General features: G+C 40.0%; 1 protein-coding gene across 8 annotated transcripts in view; it reads right to left on the bottom strand.

Moving 5' to 3' along the window:
• The window catches only part of TMEM255B (transmembrane protein 255B), a 63,788-nt gene that overhangs the window by 33,361 nt on the left and 12,280 nt on the right, over positions 1-18,147 (bottom strand). For 6 of the 8 annotated variants that reach the window (XR_008973891.1, XM_057422297.1, XM_057422296.1 and 3 more), the window contains one exon: positions 1,913-2,002. The exons of the other annotated variants lie outside the window; for them this stretch is intronic. Coding sequence is in view for 5 of the 6 variants with exons in the window: in XM_057422297.1 (XP_057278280.1) it covers positions 1,913-2,002 (90 nt within the window). In the remaining variant the exon portion in view is untranslated. The remainder of the gene's footprint in view (positions 1-1,912; positions 2,003-18,147) is intronic. 8 annotated transcript variants of the gene reach the window in all.

Below are 18,147 nucleotides of genomic sequence, written 5' to 3'. Positions count from 1 at the left end.
ATGCTATCCACACTTTTACAAGAGCAGGAGAAAATGTGCAACAGCAATGGTCTCCATTCCACAGCTGGCACACACTAAGAAAAATCTATAGTAATGTGATTTGTCCTCTTCACATCCCTCCCAACTCAGATGAGGTTAAAAATAAAATGAAAAACAGGGGACATTTCTTATTCCAAATCGATGTGAAGAATGCTGCATTTGTTGTTGGATCGAAGCCTGCTTGTCTTCAGCTAGTACTTCTCCCTTCAGGAGTAAAGGGACCTGGAGCCTTGCTATCAGCATCCTGACACTGGATACAGAAAAGTGAATGCTGCCCAGTTCCTGCTCATGAAAACTTTATGGCTTTAGTGCAGACCTGGACCCCTTTCTGACATGCCAGGAGTTTGTCCTTTCCCTGAATGGAGGATACTTTACTCCAATTCTCGAGCAGTTATTCCCCAAAGGAGGTGGCCAAAGCAGCAACAAGAGACAAAGTTATACCAGGTGTCATCCAGAGCAGGGCAAATCCAAGCGGAAGCAGGCCACCTGAGCATCATGCAGGGTCTGTATAGCACAATGCATCATTACAATCCAGAGTGTTTATTCATGCTCTTATTGTACAGCTCTGTTGTTTATACCAATATTATTCCTTCATTTCAAATGCAGTGAGGTTCTGAAGCCCACATTAGGCTTAGAGTCCTCCTCAATAATAAAAATCACTTTACAGCTTTAATCCAAAACCTTATATTCTGATGCGTTTGCTAAGTAGAGCTCTACTGATGCCAGTGGTGTTATGCTGCCCCTCAATGAACATAAAGCAGAAAGGCAAACAGGCCCGTGATATTTTGTAGCAGTGAGGGGATCACACACCACCATACTTGCTGTATTATCTAGCACACTACATCTGAGTTCTAGTGTCTATTAAAACATATAACTAATTATTTTCTGGTGCCTTTGGAAACCAAAGCTCAATTAAAAGATTGGGTTTAGACTGATTTTAAAGTATTCTATCACAAAAGATAGAACATCAAACAACACATATCTAATATGTAAACTGGCATATTCAAATGACCCCACAATCCAGTCTGTCTTGTACTTCTATTTATTCTTTTTTGCCTAATATTTTAATTTGAAATCTGTGAGCCAAAATAAAAACAAAATCAACTTTATTCTATGTTTGTCTAGTGCTTACACAAGAAGGTCATGAGAAAGACTCCTAGGCGCTCACAGACAGTAATGAACTAGTAGTAACCCTACTGCAACTGCAGTACTGTGAAAGCCTATAAATGTCCTTTTGAAGAAGAGATGGCAATAGGCTTGGTGGAAGAATGAAGGCTGATTTTGAAGACACACTGGAAATACTCTGGTTAAGTGAACCAATCTGGTTAAGTGAACCATCCACCTCTTGAAGGCAGGCAGATAGTGAATTTTGGGTTGTTTGTCACTCAGTGACCCCTTCATGTCATGTCTAATCAAAGCCTGCCACTTCCTCTTGCTGTCTTTGCTCCAACAAGATGTTCTCTTTGTGCTGTTGCAATCCACTTCCCTCTAAAGATCTCATCCGGACTTCTGGTGCTCATCACCATCTGGTGGTTCCAAATGCTTACCATGGCCTCAAAGCCTTTGTGCAAAAGGGAACAAATGCTGCTGGTGGCTGAAAAATCTTCCCTTTCCTAAGTAGATATGCATTTATCACACTTGTCATTACATCATTTTGCAACACTTCTACATTTGGAACTCCCTAAGATATGAGTAAGCAGCTGGCACCATGTCTAGGTATTGGCATGATGGGCTTTCCTGATGATTTCCAAGGATAGGAGAACTATCAAAAAACCTAACATACTGCGAGACATAAACAAAAAGGAAATTCTTTCCTGCTATAAATGACATAAGCAATCAAAAATGGAAGATGGCAGAAAATTGTTGTACTTACTATGTGTCGTGCTGCAAACACTCCATCAACTACTGCACAACAGAATGCTGCTACCACGCCAAAGCTGATAAACACGATGGAGGCTACTAACTGAGAAGAGAAAAACAGATTGAGTAATGTTCTCGATATACTTCTTTAAGTAAACAATTACACTTATTTGTCTAGTATTCTTAAACAACGGTTCCCCCTGCTGTAATACACTAAAGAGCAGTGTGGCAGGATGCCAGTCATGCACAAGGAAAAGGGCAGAAATTCTTGATGCTGAGTTGACATACCATCAAGTGTACTAGAAAAGCCTACATCTTTCTAGAGAAAAACATGTCAGCTGTAAGAGTTTTTAAATTCAATGGTGATTTCTTTTAAATCAACTTATTTAATAAACAGCAGTGGTGTCCACAGGGTGAAAAGCCATATGCTTTTGGCTCACATCAATTTCTACAGCCTTATGACAGTGGTACTACTTCATACATGCAGATGAAGGAAGTTAGTAAGTAGCCCATCAACTTTCAGAAAGCTTCTGTCTTCCCATATAGCTTATGATAACTTATGCCACAACAAAATTGGCTCCCAGCTGCCCCCTCAGTCTCAGCGTGGGCAGGGCAGAGCACAGAAGGACTCGGTACGTGTCCCAGATGCAGCACAGATGTCACACTGCCTTTTTTAGCCTACCAGCCACAACTTCAGGCCACATTCTACCTCCCAAGCTGCTTCATTCATTAAGAATTATTAATTCTTTATCAACAGGATTGCCAATAGCACAACAAAGTGATGGTGGGATGGGAAGCTTGGGGAAAAAGGCTGTGCGGGTTGGGCATGCTGAGCCTACTGCTAGCCATGCTCCCTTTATCTCTGAGGATGACTACAGCTGCAGCTCTAGCTGCAACTGAAGGGCTAGCAGAACCCCAGCTATGGCAAGCTTACTGCCCAATTCACTCTGAAAAGAGCAATAGGACTCAAAAAGGCTGAGCACTGGTACACATCTCTATCAGAGACCAGTGTGCAGCTAGCACACACACTTGAGATGACACTGGCTTGTTTTGAGGGCATGTCTGAAGGATGCAGTGGTGTGAGCAAGGTGAGATGGACTAAGTCCTGAAGGAGAAGCCCTGTGTATGCCTAAGCAAGATGCTCTCCTTGGGCTCATTAGCCCCAGTGCCATCAGATGCGGGAGAGATGCTGTCAGTCCTTTTTCTCTCTTATTAAAGGTTTTTTGTGACTCGGAGGACTCTGCACCTTGAGTTTGGAAGAGTGGGTAATTGCAGGATAGAAGGTGAATCTAGCACACACCTTCTGGCTAGGTTTTTAATGTAATGTACAGCTTTCATGTCTGGCATTTCTCAAAGTCAAAAGACGAACCCTTCCAAGTAACCTATATGATAGGTTAATTTTAATATACAACAGTATTAATTTATAGTCAATAACTGCAACAGGTAAAAAAAAATTTCCTTGAAAATTGACAGAGCAGCATTCACACTTGATAGAGCACATGGACCAGGTTTCAGCTACAAACCTGGGACCTCTTTGTTATTTAGTGATTATTAATCGCTCCTTCATAACATGTATTTCAGAAATGCTCAGGTATAATTACCGAAATTACAGTCCACATATCGCTTCTGCCTGTATAGAATCCATATCTGCATTACCTAAGTGCTGCTCTCACATGTGTAAAATCTGTAAGGCATCACAAACCCACTTGAAAAATTGACTTTTTAGCTTATGTTAACCTTGGAACAGTACAATGTCAATAGCATCAACAGGGGACACGAGTGTTGCCAAAAAAAATGTATATTGGGCAAGTAAGAAATTACAGCTATATAAACCCATAGCTTATGGGCACACAGGTCAAAGCAATGTCACACATTTAGAAATAAGAGCTCTCAGTAAATCAGCAAAAAGTACCACTTAAAAGCAGAAGAATCACAAACGCTTTCTGATACACTCAATCTCTCAGTAGCCCATGGCTCTCAGATCATGTAATCAGAGGCGAGCCAGCACCGCCACAGGGACTGCTGTGCAATCAGAATCCTCAGCACGGGGAGGAAAGGGGCACACAGAAGTGGCTGAGCCTGATGGTACTGGCTGATCACCGCAGCAGGCCCCTTGCAGCCAGCTCCGTCCTGCCGCAAGGAGGCAGAAATCGTAAGAAAGCAGAGTTGGCTGCATCACCCGTTAACCTCCACTATCCCTTGGCTTTCCACTACGGCGGGTCACATCTAAAGATCTTCGCATGCAACTCATCAGATCAAGAAGACTGTGAGCTTCTTGTACAGAGAGCTATTGTCACTGCAGACCAGAGGGATGTGCAGCCCTGTGGCAGCTGCATTTGCTACAGACCCTGACCTCTTTACTGGAAGAAGTGGCAGTGTTTAAAAGTTCAGATTAAGTCATTACTGTCTGACACTTCTATCTTGTTTTTCAAGTCATAGCTGTCAATCAGGTAATTAGTGAGCGCAGCCAGGTGTTTTCAAATAGCCTGAGTTCAGGATGAATTTACTGGAAGCTGACCCCAAGGTGGCTTTTCATTTCACACATGATCAATTTATTGATGATCCACAATCCCCAAACCAACGTTTTCCACTCATGGAGACAGCTTAAATCACCTAATGGATACCTAGCCTTTCAGTTTTACCATGGTGCTATAAGAGATCACATATAAAGGTGCACAGTAAATTGTAGCATTAGATAGACAGGAACAATGGAGTTGGCATTGCACTCCTCAGTCATGGGTGATCATTTACCCATTCAGCCAGTCTGCTGCTCTTATCCATGCCTATAAGCAACTACTTCAGTGAGTAGTCCCTTTGAAACTGAGAAGATAATTTCTTGACTGAAGTAATATTTATTACAATGCTGAAGTGGAAGAATGTGACATTCAGAGGTTCTTAGGACTTTAATCACTTTATACGTATATTCAAATGATAGAAGGAGTAATAATATAAGATCAACAAAAAAAAAAATCCTTAAAATAAAATTACAGATTTATATTTTCTCTCAAACCTCCCACTGCTTATTGAGAATCTGAGAAACACGTAAACAAAGTACAGAATTAATTACTTCTTTAAATTGCAGCCAAGACAGCCAAATGAAGAGCTGTTGTAAATTCAAAAGCTATTTTTCCTGAGTGGTAGGTGATTGCTGGAGTTGTGAGTTCATGAGCCTAGCACTGTCAGGAAAGAAAAGCCACGCAGTTCATTTAAACATAGATGATTTTTGTTGACAGGTAAAAGAAACTGCACTTAAAAAAAATGGATCCATCACATCATCTCATCTCCATTTTTAATAGCACTATGGTTTGTCAGGAAAATTATTCATTGTTTATAACAATATATTTAACAGTTATTCAAGAAATTGTTTTGCTTTTGCCGTTTCATTGCTGTGCAGCCAGGCTTCTCTGCAGCCTACACTAACAGAACACATTTACTCCTGGTTCTGGTACAGAATATAATAATTTGGCTATTCACAAGGGCACCACAAAGCCATTTAACAAACACTGAAAACTCTACTGTGTGGGCCTATCAAAATAAACCCAAAACCCAGTTGTCCAACAGAGGTGTTTTAACAAAAGGGAGAGGAAATAACACTTGGAATGAGATACTTTTCCACACAGTATTAACTGAAGAGTTGTTACCTGTCACAGAACTATGAAAACACTAAAAAATGAAAAACTAGTGAAAGCATGGAATCTTAAATTCCTGCATACTCCTTCTTTCAGAAAACGCATGCATTTTATTGCAGAATCCACCTGCCTCAGACAAACTCTTGTCCTTCAACAGGCATACAGCACCGCTGGCTGCACTGTGCCACCTTCCCTATGCGAGTGAGCCTGGTGAGGGCAACAGAGCCAGGGGGCACCCTGTGGCCAGGAAAAGCTGGTCCTGGACACACTTCAGCTGTCAAAAATACAGCTGGCACGGGTACTTGGCAACAACCAGCTCCCACAACGATTCCCAGGAGTGGTTTTGGCGCCAAGAGCTGGCCACAGACCCAATCCAATGACACAGCCACCCTGGCTCCAGCCATGCTCTCATGTAACCACCGCACCACAGGTCCCCGGGTACTTTGCGGGCTGCATTACACGCTGCTGTCACTGTCCCTGCTCTGTGACACACGGAGACATGCAGCCAGTGTTTACCAGCAGACACAGAAAATCACATTGCTCCCCAAGATAAGCACCCGCTCGCTACAGGCTGGTATCTCCCTGGCTGTTTCCAGCATCGCTGTGAAACTCCTCTCTCAAGCTCGCTAGGCTCCTGGTCTACATTCTCACACATACCTGGCTTCCTCATAGCTCTAATTTAGCCCTTACCTGCTCTCAGTCAAGAGGCACAACTGCTCAGATAATGACAGCCATTTTCAGCAGCAGATGCTGTGTAAGATGCCTCATTCTCCTGATTTAGACTCAGTAGCTCTAAGACTTTGGAAAACACAGGGATTTTTGTTCTCGAAATCACTTCAGTATCAGATGCAAATTACATTATATCTAACAGACTCACTTAGCTCAGGCTAAATGGCTACTTTTGCATTGCACAGCCTCCAATGTCTCCAAGTATTGTGCTCTTCATCAAATCTGGGATTTTTTTCGAGACAGAGTAAGAATCACGATTACCCTTATCAAAGTAAATTGAGAAACACTGTCATCCAATACCTTTGGCTCCGGAAAATGAAGGCTTTGCAAAAGGCTGTGTAAATGTTATGCCACAGGTTTGTAAAGCCTTTTTATCCCCACATAGGTTCAAGTAAACATATGTGGAAAAGAAATTCATGGAGCAGTTTGTTGTAGGCTGCCCCTTATATTACATTCTCCAAACACCAGTTTAATTCTGTGTGCCTTTCTACTGATTTGACATCCCTGTGTCTCCAAGTTCAGAACTTAAAATAGGCTTAAATAAATCTGCTGTAGTTTTCCAGTACGCTGGGGATGAAGCTGTGAGAGCAGAAGTTTACAAAAAGTACATCACAAATCCAAAACCAAGAATGAATTTTCCACCCTTGGCACAATCTCAGCCAGGAGCTGCATCTGTTACCATGGCACCTCAGCAGGGCTGTAGATTAACGGCCTGCAACATTAACACATATAAAGTCATTGCACTGCATTCCAGATGTTGTTATCAACTAAGCACTGCCTGTCTTGTGAGGTGGGATGCTATGAAAGTACTTTTAATTGTGAGTTAATTTTCTCTACTTTGTAAAGCCCTCTCCTGTGTGGAGAGTGACCATCTCCCACAGTGGTCACTTATTTTCCCTGCCCTTGGGACTGTAGTTCTGCTGCTGTGATGAAAATTCAGCTCAGGTAAGGTTTCTACTACATAGATTTTCACAACTGGGCTAATTACGGGGTTTCTCACTACACCAGGTAATATGCCTCACAATATATGGCCTGCCAACTTATTCTTTCCAAATGTTAGTTCTTCAGTAATAGCACTGCTGTAACTGCAGCTCTGTTGTCGCACCGCAGGAGATAGGATTATGTCACATTCTTTACTCATTAATGCCAATTCCAGTCATAGTACTAGTTACAATGGCACAAATTCGTAATGATGAAAGACTTCTATGACTGCCCAGCCTAGGCCTGAAGAACTGTGTCCTAGACTGGCTTCTAGGTGAAGGGGGGAAGAAATATAAGTGCAAAATGTCTCCTGTTTTAAGAACACTGGCTTTGGTACAGCTTGGGAAGACAAGGACTAGGACTGGGATCCCATGCGTAAACATATAACTTGCTTCTGACTGTAATACACCTAATGACTACCTAATAACGTAGCCAATGCCCATGGGAGATACCTGTATTACCAGGAAGGCCTTCACACAGAGACAGTACACACATGATGCTGTCAGGTGTTCAGCTCAAGTCTTGTGCTTAGATCAAGTGACCAAGTTAGAAATCTAAAGCCTTTCCACAGTATCATCACTGTTGAATTCAGCAGGTCCAGTTACATGTTTTTGAATATTATCAGCAACAACACAGATCTTTGACTCAGATTTTCTTCCCTCTCACTGTTGTTAAAAGCACTTCAGGGCACAGAGCTGAGCCTATGTGACTGCTTGCTGCCATCTGAAATGGCACCTTGCCCTCCGGTCGTTAGTTTGCTACTAACTGTTAGGTTGTCTCACCTATTTCACATTCTTTGTACTCCTAGGGATTATCAAAGTAAAAGCTAGGTCTTAGCTATAATGAATAAATTATATGGACTGGGGTTATTTTGCTCTTTGTGGTCAAGGAGACTTTTGGTGTACTGCCTGTGATGAAGGCTGCTCTTTTCCAATATTGTGTCAGGGATAATTAGGAAAAATAGCAACATGAAAAGGCCAGTTGGTGTAACACAAGCAGGGAAGAGGTCTCATGGGAAATTTAAGCAACCTCACATGCATAAAAAGGCAGAATTAGATACACAAATGTTGGGAAAGAACACAGAAACCATGAGAGGTATCAATTATTATGCCAAGGAGAAAGAAAAAGATCAAATCCACTTTCAAAACAAGGGTGGTATTTTCATTCAGAAAATTTCTCTTCTTCTCTTGCCCCACATCCTGAAGGGCAGAATGATAAAAGGCAGAATTTGCAATATCTTTTGTTATGCCTTAGATACAGTTAATTTACATCATAGGTAGGCATAGTTAATGCATATTGCTTCCTCCTCTTCCAGTGGTGCTGATGCCCAACTTTTGCAGCTAATTCATCAGTTAAGCTACTCACAAGGGTAAGGGACTGCAGAAGCGCCCATGAACAGAAAATGTGCAACAGGGGGACTTAATGGTCCCAGCTCTCTTCCAGCCTAAGAGGGCTTATGCAGCACAGTTAAGACAAGAAAGGGAGCACGGGTTCTGAGTCTGCTTGCTCCAGCTCCTCCAGGCACACATGGAGATCTTCAGGACACAGACTGTTTCATCACTGGTCAGATAAATAGACTTACTGAGTTATTTGGAACTTTATTTGCGCCATTTGCTGTGACAGTCAGTTATGGAGATGGGGGAAATTAGCATCTGATCACGTCGACACACACCTAGGGTTGCATGATGGGTGTGCTGGGTCCCACAACAGGAGATCTTTGCTTCCCATTTCTCTTTAGTGGATGAAAGCCCATGGCTCAAAACTACTCCTTAGTATCCTTGTTTTTAAGCTCCTCAAAAGGCTTCCACAGCCATCCACACTAAAGTATCTCTCCTCCTCTCCCTCTCCCTGTCAGCTAGAAGTGACTGTACTGTTCTCACAGATGTTGAGTGCAGCGACTTAACTCTATTGCAACTCCAGTTATCTAGAAAAGTGGCATGGAAAATTTTTTCCTTAACATTGTATTATCCAAATAAAAACCACATGTTAACTCTGACAGTTCCCTTGTCTAGGTCTTTCAGTTGAAGTTGATTTGACCCTCTAGAAATGCTGCCTTGAGCATTACTCCATAATTTATACCAATCCACTTTGCACTACTCTTTCTGTAATTTGTCTTTCTTTCTAACCTGCTGAAGCATTTGAAGATGCAGTTTCTGTGAAAGTTGCTATATGAAGTAAAGATTAATTTTCCTGTATTTTTATCTTAAAGCAATGAAAGCATGGTGGGAATTAAACCAATAGCTATTATGAAACTTGAAACAAAGTTGAGAAGGGTTACCTGATTAATATATTCTTTCTTCTCTCATAATCTAATATCAGCTACAAAACCAGACCTAAAACAGCCAGGAAATTATTTAACATTTTTTTATAAGCAAATTTTTACTAGAATGACCAATCTACTGAAGGAAATAACCTATATCAAGCAGTTTCTGTGCACTTAAGCTTCCAAACTGGAGCCACAGTTAGACTGCAATCAGAGAATAAATTTGAGATATGCATAAATGAACACATATTAAATTTATATAATTCATTCACTGATGAGTAAATGCTTGTTTTGACTCAGTTAAAAATGTCACCACCTGTGACACACTATTAGGTCTCCTGGGAGTTTGGAAGAGTCTTTAAGAGTTCCAGCCACTGGACCACAGCAGATGTTACTAAAACAGCTGGCAGAAACACTGAACTGTACTTGGTTCACATTCTCCACGACCAGAAAGAGAAGGCATCTTTCCTGGGGCAGGGTTAGTTTCACCATTGGTGTTCTTTTAAGCCCCCACAGCATCTGAGCACCCCCGTTCATATCCCAGTAACAATATACCACAGTTACTGATTTCCTTCTAGCAGCAACGCTAGAAGGAAATCTCAGCTTCACTCAGATATTTCAACCAGTACTGCTGTATTTTCTCCCTTGTCTAAGCTGATACCACAGCTCTAATTACTGGGCCTCTCAAGTTCAAGCAGGTGCAATATATATGCTCTGTTCTACCCATGTTTTAGCTGCTTTTAAAGAGATTTGTTTAAATAGCTGCTCTATTTTTCTTTCAACCCATTAAATAGGGCACTAGTTACATGATCAAATCCCTTTCCCCTGTTTCAGCTTCTCACTGCTAGGTAGAGGAACAGAGTTTCCCCAGGGCAGTTCAGGTATACTGTGTTTTCACAGGCAACACTGCCCCTGGGCCATCTTCTCCTTATTTCACAAGTCCTTGTCACCCTATTCCAAAGTTACTTTCAGAATCAGAGTTGGCAACCCCAGTTTATCACTTTGTTTCAAGGGCTGTCTTTTGGCAATGTAATTTTTCATTCATTTTCATCTTTTTTAAATCTATATGGGTTTTAGCTTTTTAATTCATAGAGATGTGTTTCCATACTCCATGGTAAATCACATGAACTGATTCCAGATGACTTTTGAGACAAAATTATGCATGCCCCAGTATGTATTTCTGAAACAGGAATGTTGTAGTGCTCCATCCAAAGTGAAGAAGTACTTCTTATCCAGGCTGCTGGGTGGTGCCAATTGTGGTGATTTGTATATGGTGAAGCTGATAAGGAAATTCTCTTAAGGGGTAGATTGAATCATACATAACTCCAGATACTTAAAAAAAAATAAGTCTTTGTCTCAGGTGGTTATTTGTGCTCCTCTGTAATCAATGGAGTTCCAGACACTTCCAGATACCTTCTATATCCACAGTAGAACAGTATGAATTAGCTTCTGATGGTATCTGTCCTTTTTCCACTGGCTATAGAGGGACCATAGATGAAGAAGTATCAGTGGTGCCAAAACTAACATCTTGTCAACACTTCTCTCACTCCCTTGATGTTGGATTTGCCGATTTGTGCTTTCTCGCTTCAGAACTTTCCTTCAGTCATCTGACAGGGATTTGCAAGGAAGGGAAGGCAGTAATGTGGAAGGAGAGAAGGGTGCCTGGGATTTGATGAAGACTGAGAGTGATGTTATCCATAAAAAAAAATAATAAAATAAAATCAGCTGGATTTAACAGCTGGAGAAATGCTAATGTGCTAATGGTCTTGGAAGCATCCTAGACAAGCCTTAGTCCAGTAGGCACTTTAAACTAGTAAAAATTCCCTCTTGCAAACGTCAACAAAAGCACTTATCTAAGAACGGTTAAAAAAGATTATGGATTTAAGGATATCAAATAGTCAGGAAGAAAAAACTAAATACAGCATTAAAAGGAAAGCAGACAAAAGTGAAACATAAATCTAGATGCACTGATCAGCAGTTCTGACATTATAAGGATCCATCTTTTATTGATGAAAATGGAACAAGCTCATTTCATCACTGAGAGGTAGCTGTTCAGAGCAGTATGAGAACAATAAACAGAAATAAATAGCATACAATGTGTCATAGAAGTTTATGCTTCCTGGTAAAAAAATGGTGGAATTGACATAGATCAAGACTACTGTGGCTGACTGCTTTAGCAGCAGGAACCTTTTTTTACACCAAAGTCTGTTATTGTCTTTACAAATCCTCTTTCAGGTTGCAGTGACTGCACTGGTTCCTCAAGACACAAAAACACATGCTCTTTATCAGAAACACATTACCATTAAATTACAAACTTTCATGTAGTGAAGTTCTACCTGCAGAGTCTGGAAGACTGTATCTGGCCAACAGGGATACTCATCTGTCTAACTTGATCAAACTCTTCAACAAGAGGATCAAAACTGCCTGTCCTTTTATAGGGCAACCCTCGCTTCACCTTCTCCACCAGGCACACACGAGCACTTATCCTAAATTCCTTACCAATGCTTTCTATCCCCTATTCCTGCTTGCTAGGAAGAGTAATCAATTTCTTTATTGTTCCACAAACACGTTTCATGGTCATAAAGTTTACTTTTTTTTCAGCCTTGTGACAGTAATGCTTTCATTACACAAACAGCACAAGAAAACAAACTGGCAGTTGAAAAGTGTCCTTTTATGCCCTTAATTCTGTGTGATGTTTCCAAACACAAATCTTAAAGGAACCACATCCCAAAAGACTTCCACTTACTATGATAGAGGACTTACTTAAATTGAATCTGTGGCTCTAGTCTCGGACTCAAAAGAACAGTGTCAGCCTTTAAAAAAATGGAGAGTCAAAAATAAGCTGTGCTGGTGCACGAGTGTTTTCATATATACACACACGTACACCTTCTGTTTTTACAGGATTTAAGCTTCCAGAAGCAAAAAAAACAAAAACCAACAAAACCATTCTGCTTGCCAAGAAAGCTCTCCAAATAGGAGTCAAACTCTCTGTCCTAATTTTTTCCCTTTGTAATAAATTTTCCATTTCTTTCTAGCAGTGATGACAGTGAAAACATGGTAGTTTCTCATCCAAAACTGAGCTAATGCTGTGTTGGGTCACAGGCTGGGGAACCTGGACTGGGTAAGACCTGGGACTGGTACAACCAATAGACCAGCATAGCATTGAATGACAGGGAAAGAGCTACTGTGCTAGGCTACAGTTTAATGAACTTGGTGGCATCGCTCTAGGTATGTCAGAAAGACACAGCCCTGACAATGGAATAGAAAGAACACTACAGACATGACTGTATTTCCCATCATAGCTTTACTAACTAAACCATCCTGACAGACACACCTATAAGGACTGCAAAATGCACTTTGCACAATACAGCACAGTGTGAATGGCATAGTGGCATAGATGTTTTTGTCATTATGCCAGGTTATTTACCAGCTCATGTCAGCTGTAAGCACATATATGTGTCTGTGTGAGCATATATTACATGTTATATACCCATGGTTATGTCACAGTACATTTATGTATTATAATATTTACATATATATATATTTGCATGACTAGGTGACGAATCTGCACTGTTAAAACCTGAAAGCATAGACCTATAGATATGTGACATGAAATACTGATCCATAAAGAATGAGGCAGACAGGAGCTGAAATATCCCCCAGACTTCCTTTGGTAACTCACACAGTGAGAGCATTTATTTTTGTCTTTCAGTCCCTGAACTTTAAAGTCCTCAAGACACTCTGGGGAAAATTATACTTCAAGCATTTAACTCACTGACAGCATTTAGACAATGGTTTCATGGCATAGTGAGTTGATATAACACTTTATTCCTAGCAAAAGAGATAAGTCTTGTTCCCTCCTCCCACAGACTCCTCTCTCAGCCATGCAGCCCCACTCTCACTTGGCTATGAATCTTTTAACTCATTAATCCAGTAGAAACTGGTTTTGGCTGGGGCAAAGAAGAGGAAAGGAGGAATCTGCAAGATAGAGGAAGAAAGAAAGGATGGAAGAGGAGAAAGGAAGACTTCTCTGTGTCAGTGGATATTGATATTCATATTTATTATAAATTGAAAATCCTCACTTTAAATCCACAAGATCAAAGAACTGCATAAAAGAAATTCCAAAATATTTTACTCAGTCCTACATTCATGGAATATGTAATACTAATAAGAGTAAAATGTCTCTCATAGTATTATACCAAGTAAAATAATCAAATAAAGCAAACTTTTCAACCGTTAACGTTTTTATTGTGCATCAAACTTTCTTCTTTTAATTTCACTTGCCTTCACTTTGGATGGTGCTTTCACACCCACAGACATACACCTGTCCTCCTCCTCTTCAGCTGAAATAACTGAGCCTTCAAAATGTCTCCAGTTATTTATCTCACTTCTACCTATGAGTTTTGCTGAATGCTGTCCTGCATTACAAGGAATAACTCAGAATTCCCAGCCATACCATGGTTAAACTGCATTTAAAATCCTTCCCAAAAAGGATTAAAAGAGATCATAAAGCTGATTCCTGCCAAATGAGGCAGCTAATTCTGAAGGCTGCACCATGTTTACAGCACAAAAGGAGACTAGACAGTCTACACATAGGCTGCTCTGCTCTAAACTCACAACCAGAGAGAGTTTATAATATCCTAACTATTAATGAAGAACAATACAATAATCACTTTACACACGATCCTCCTTACTACACTTTAGCTATCTGAAACTCCAGAGTCTAGTCTAAATCACCCTTCAAGGCTCCTCCAGAACCTAATGAGAGAACAAAATGTCTCCAAAGGGCATCTCATTACAGAGGTCTAAGAGGTAGGAATAAGAGACCAGGAAGGTACTTTCAAAGAATAAGCTGCTTGATCACACCAGCTAATAAGATTCTGTTGTATTTTGAAAGGAAGGAAAATACCCAAACAAGGGCCAATCTTAACCTCAGTTAAGCATGTGTGTCAACCTACTAATTATCTTTATATAAATCTCCTTGTCTGTTTCTGAAATGCGCAGTTAGATCACACCACAAAATCTAGCACACATTTATGACTGAAAATATAGTAGCAGGTCTTTTAAATTTTAATGATGTTAAAGGTGTTAAAAAAGACAAGGATGACTGCTCATTTGTTCTGTTATTATCATTTTTACATCAGTGCTGTTTTTCCCCTGAACTATATGAAATATGAGCCCACAAAAGATAATCACTGGAAAAAAAGAAGTGATGTTGACTTTCTCAGACACTTGAATTCAGGGGAGAAATACCATTACCTTGGTAATGACAAAGATTGCCTTTACTTTATCTGCATGTCCCCAGCACTACAGTAAAGACTTCTATCATTTATTTGTGCAAGAACATCAAAGATAGTCTCAGGAGATCTACAGAATTTCAGTGTTTTTTCTCTCTATGTGAACAAGCTGCTTTAATTAGCTTAATATGCAATATGGAATCCATCAGCAATTAGCATCTCTGATCAAAATCTGCAGTAAACTCAGTTTCTTCCAGATGTTTGATTTGCCTAGAGAAGTAGATGAAGCACACAGTTTGAACAGGTATATATATATATATATATATATATATCAGTATCCTTTTTTGGTGTACATATTAATAAGAACTATCTTTACACAAAATGTCCATTGGGCTTTTTATGATGGACATAATCTACTTACAAGATTTTCAATTATGAAAAGAGAAATAGGTTTGGCTTTTCTGAAAACTGGCTCACACATGTAACTCCTTTAAAAACAAGGCTTTTCTTCTGAAACAGATGGAAGTCTAGTGGCAAGAAAATAATCAGAGATAATACTGAAATACTACCTCACATATCTCTCAACATAGGATAGGAGAACATGCACTGTCAGGGAGCTCTACCATTAAAAACAGGAGGGAAAATTACTGCTTTGTTTCTCCAACTTCTGCTATAGTTGGTTTTCAGCACTTAATTTGAAATCCAATTATTGTTGACAGAGATCAGGAAGCAAGCATACTTAGGCATGTAGACTTAGCATCCCTTGAGAATTCTGAAGAAATAGCTTTGCCTTTTCTGTTTGTGTGCAGAGCTCCATGTTTTAACTTTGCTCATGTCTTCAAATTCTGCTTTTGTCAGAAGCAGTGTCTCTTCCGCTAAAATCACGACAGTCATTTCTCTAAACAAGTCAAGGAGCAGTTTGAGCCAGTTAAGCAGCAGATTTTTATCCTAGTATCTCCTAGACATGTCAGAAAGAAAATTAGCTGTGTCTTAGCATGAAGAAAAAACAAGTAAGACTCAGCAACGGATGAATTCAGGTCTCAGACCTTTTGCAGACCACTGTCTTCAGCCTAAATTGTACTGAGGTTTGAGCTAACTCATACCTCTTGAGGGGTCACTTCTGCTTCTCTAACCCCTCCCTGTCCTCTCTGTCCCCTTTATAGTCATCTAATTTTCTTCAGCATCTCATTTTCTAATTGGAAATACTTTTTACTGTAACATAAACAGATGGCAAGCAAGGAAACAAGCAAGGACACTCCATGTTTTACAATAAAATCTATTTGATTTGAGCAGTATCACATTTTCCACCCATCCAGCACTAAGTGTGCTTTTGCAGCAAAACAACATATATACTCTGTTCTTCGATCCATGAGCTGCTTTACAGGGAACACAGAGGCAAAAAGGGACAGCAACATATCATTCTTCAATTTTTGGTGTTTGCCAGTTAAAAACATCCCAAATCAGTGCAAATCTTTAATCAAGGGGAAATTTTGTTCTTCTGGTGCCAAGTTTTGCATAGCAGAGCCAAGCACAAAGGCTAAGAGCTGAAGTGAAATCATGCTGGTCAATGAGGCAGAGCCTGCTTCTGCAAGCAGCAGTTCCTTTGAATTAAGGGTTATACCTTGGTCAGCGCATTGAACTTCCACTGTGGGCCCTAGGATGCCAAGAATGAGGTCAAAGAGGTGCAATATTATTTATGTTGTGTTTTAAGAACAGAACATTGTCCATTCTGCCTAACTGTGCTTTCTCAAAGCATGTGCCTGCTTTTATTGAGTGCTGGGGTTTTGCTGTACTAGCTCTGCTAGTCATTACACATTTGATATTGCACTTTGCATATCATCACCCATGAACATATCTGGACTTATAGAGGACAGGTCACAAGGAAATAGAACTTCAAGACAAAAAAGATAAATAGATTTATGGAAGAAAAGGTCAATTTAAAATAGATCTTTTTTCCAGTGCAATCGAATCTACATTCATTTTCAATTAAAAAAAAAAAAAGGAAAAAAAGAAAAAGCCAGATAATTGTCAGAGCTACACTGGGTTAAACTCAAATTATGTTGCAGTAACTATTCAAAGAAAGTCACATTAAGATAGAAGCAACTGAATAAACAATTTCCTTTCCTTCCCACCCTCTTTTGTCCTGCTGCAGTGCATAGAATTTTTAGTTACAGGACTACAATATTCCCATTTCTGCGCTTGTATAAATCTTTGCAATCTTATTGATGGCTGCAAATTTGTAAAGCTGCCCTAAACCCTTTCAAGCAAATATACCGAGTTACACCGCAGGGAATAATTACTGCCCTCAGTTCAGTATGACATAAACCCTTACAGTCTCATTTCTGTAACTTTTGAGAACAAGCAGCTCAGCCTCTGCAAAGACTGTGTTAAAAGGCTTAGCCCACTGTGGATGGTACTCAAGGCAAGACACACAATTAAACTTTCTAGTTATTTTCTTGGTCTGTTCCCTAGAAACACAATCTTTCAACAGTCAGATCATCACTACATGTAATTAGAAGGAAGTTTTCCTTGTTTCATGCTGGGAAGTGCAAACAGGCACTAATACCAAACATACCAGGCACATATTTCTCCACAGTCCTTGTGTAAATGACACAAAATATTGAGTATTACATAGCTTAACCACTGCTTACCCACCTTATGTGTTTTTCAGTCATTTTACTTTCTGCTAAGGACAGAAGTGATAGTAAACTAAGGCTGAGTAGAGGAAAGCTGAAAGATAAAACAACCTTAAAATGTTATGCCTGTTAGTAAAGTAGCATGACTAATGTGGAAAAGAAAGCTATTTTCATCTGCCCACCACTGGGTCTGCAACTTAAAACCTGCTGTTCATCCTTGTCTCTGATGCAGACATCAGAGGCAATAATTCCTAAAATCAAGTAAGCTCTTTTGTCAGTAGCAAAATTAATGAGGCCTGGCCTGATGCAGATTTTTGTCTCACAGGTCATGTCCCATTTGGATTCTCTAGTGTTTAATGAGAGGTGAGCTGACATTGCAGCCTTTATCACCATATGGCAACTAATTTATAATTCTCTCCTCTACCCACCTATGACTTTTCATGAAACTGGAAGGAACTGCACACCTTTGAAGACTCTGCCTCCCTGCTGAACTCACCTGACACTGGTCAACACATTCAAAAAAATAGAAGAGGGAACAGAGAAAGACACAAACATCATGGCTTTTTTAATATTATTTCTTTGGGAAACCCAGCTAGAAACAAGTGCTAGAAGAGGGGAATACTTGCTAATACATCACTGAAACTTAAAGGCAATGCAAAAAAAAAAGTGGTATTATGAAAGAATTCTGCCTACAAATAGTGAGAACAAGGCTGCATTCGTGAAGAAGAATACCGGAAATCACAAGACTGACTTCCTCACATAAATAAAAACAA

The sequence above is a fragment of the Pezoporus wallicus genome, unplaced genomic scaffold, assembly GCF_028554395.1.
Source record: "Pezoporus wallicus isolate ANWC-B61680 ecotype Strahan unplaced genomic scaffold, APGP_CSIRO_Pwel_v1 contig_5785, whole genome shotgun sequence".
Taxonomy (NCBI): domain Eukaryota; kingdom Metazoa; phylum Chordata; class Aves; order Psittaciformes; family Psittacidae; genus Pezoporus; species Pezoporus wallicus.
The sequence above is the reverse complement of the archived record's forward strand: the minus strand, read 5'-3'. Positions and strand labels throughout refer to the sequence as shown.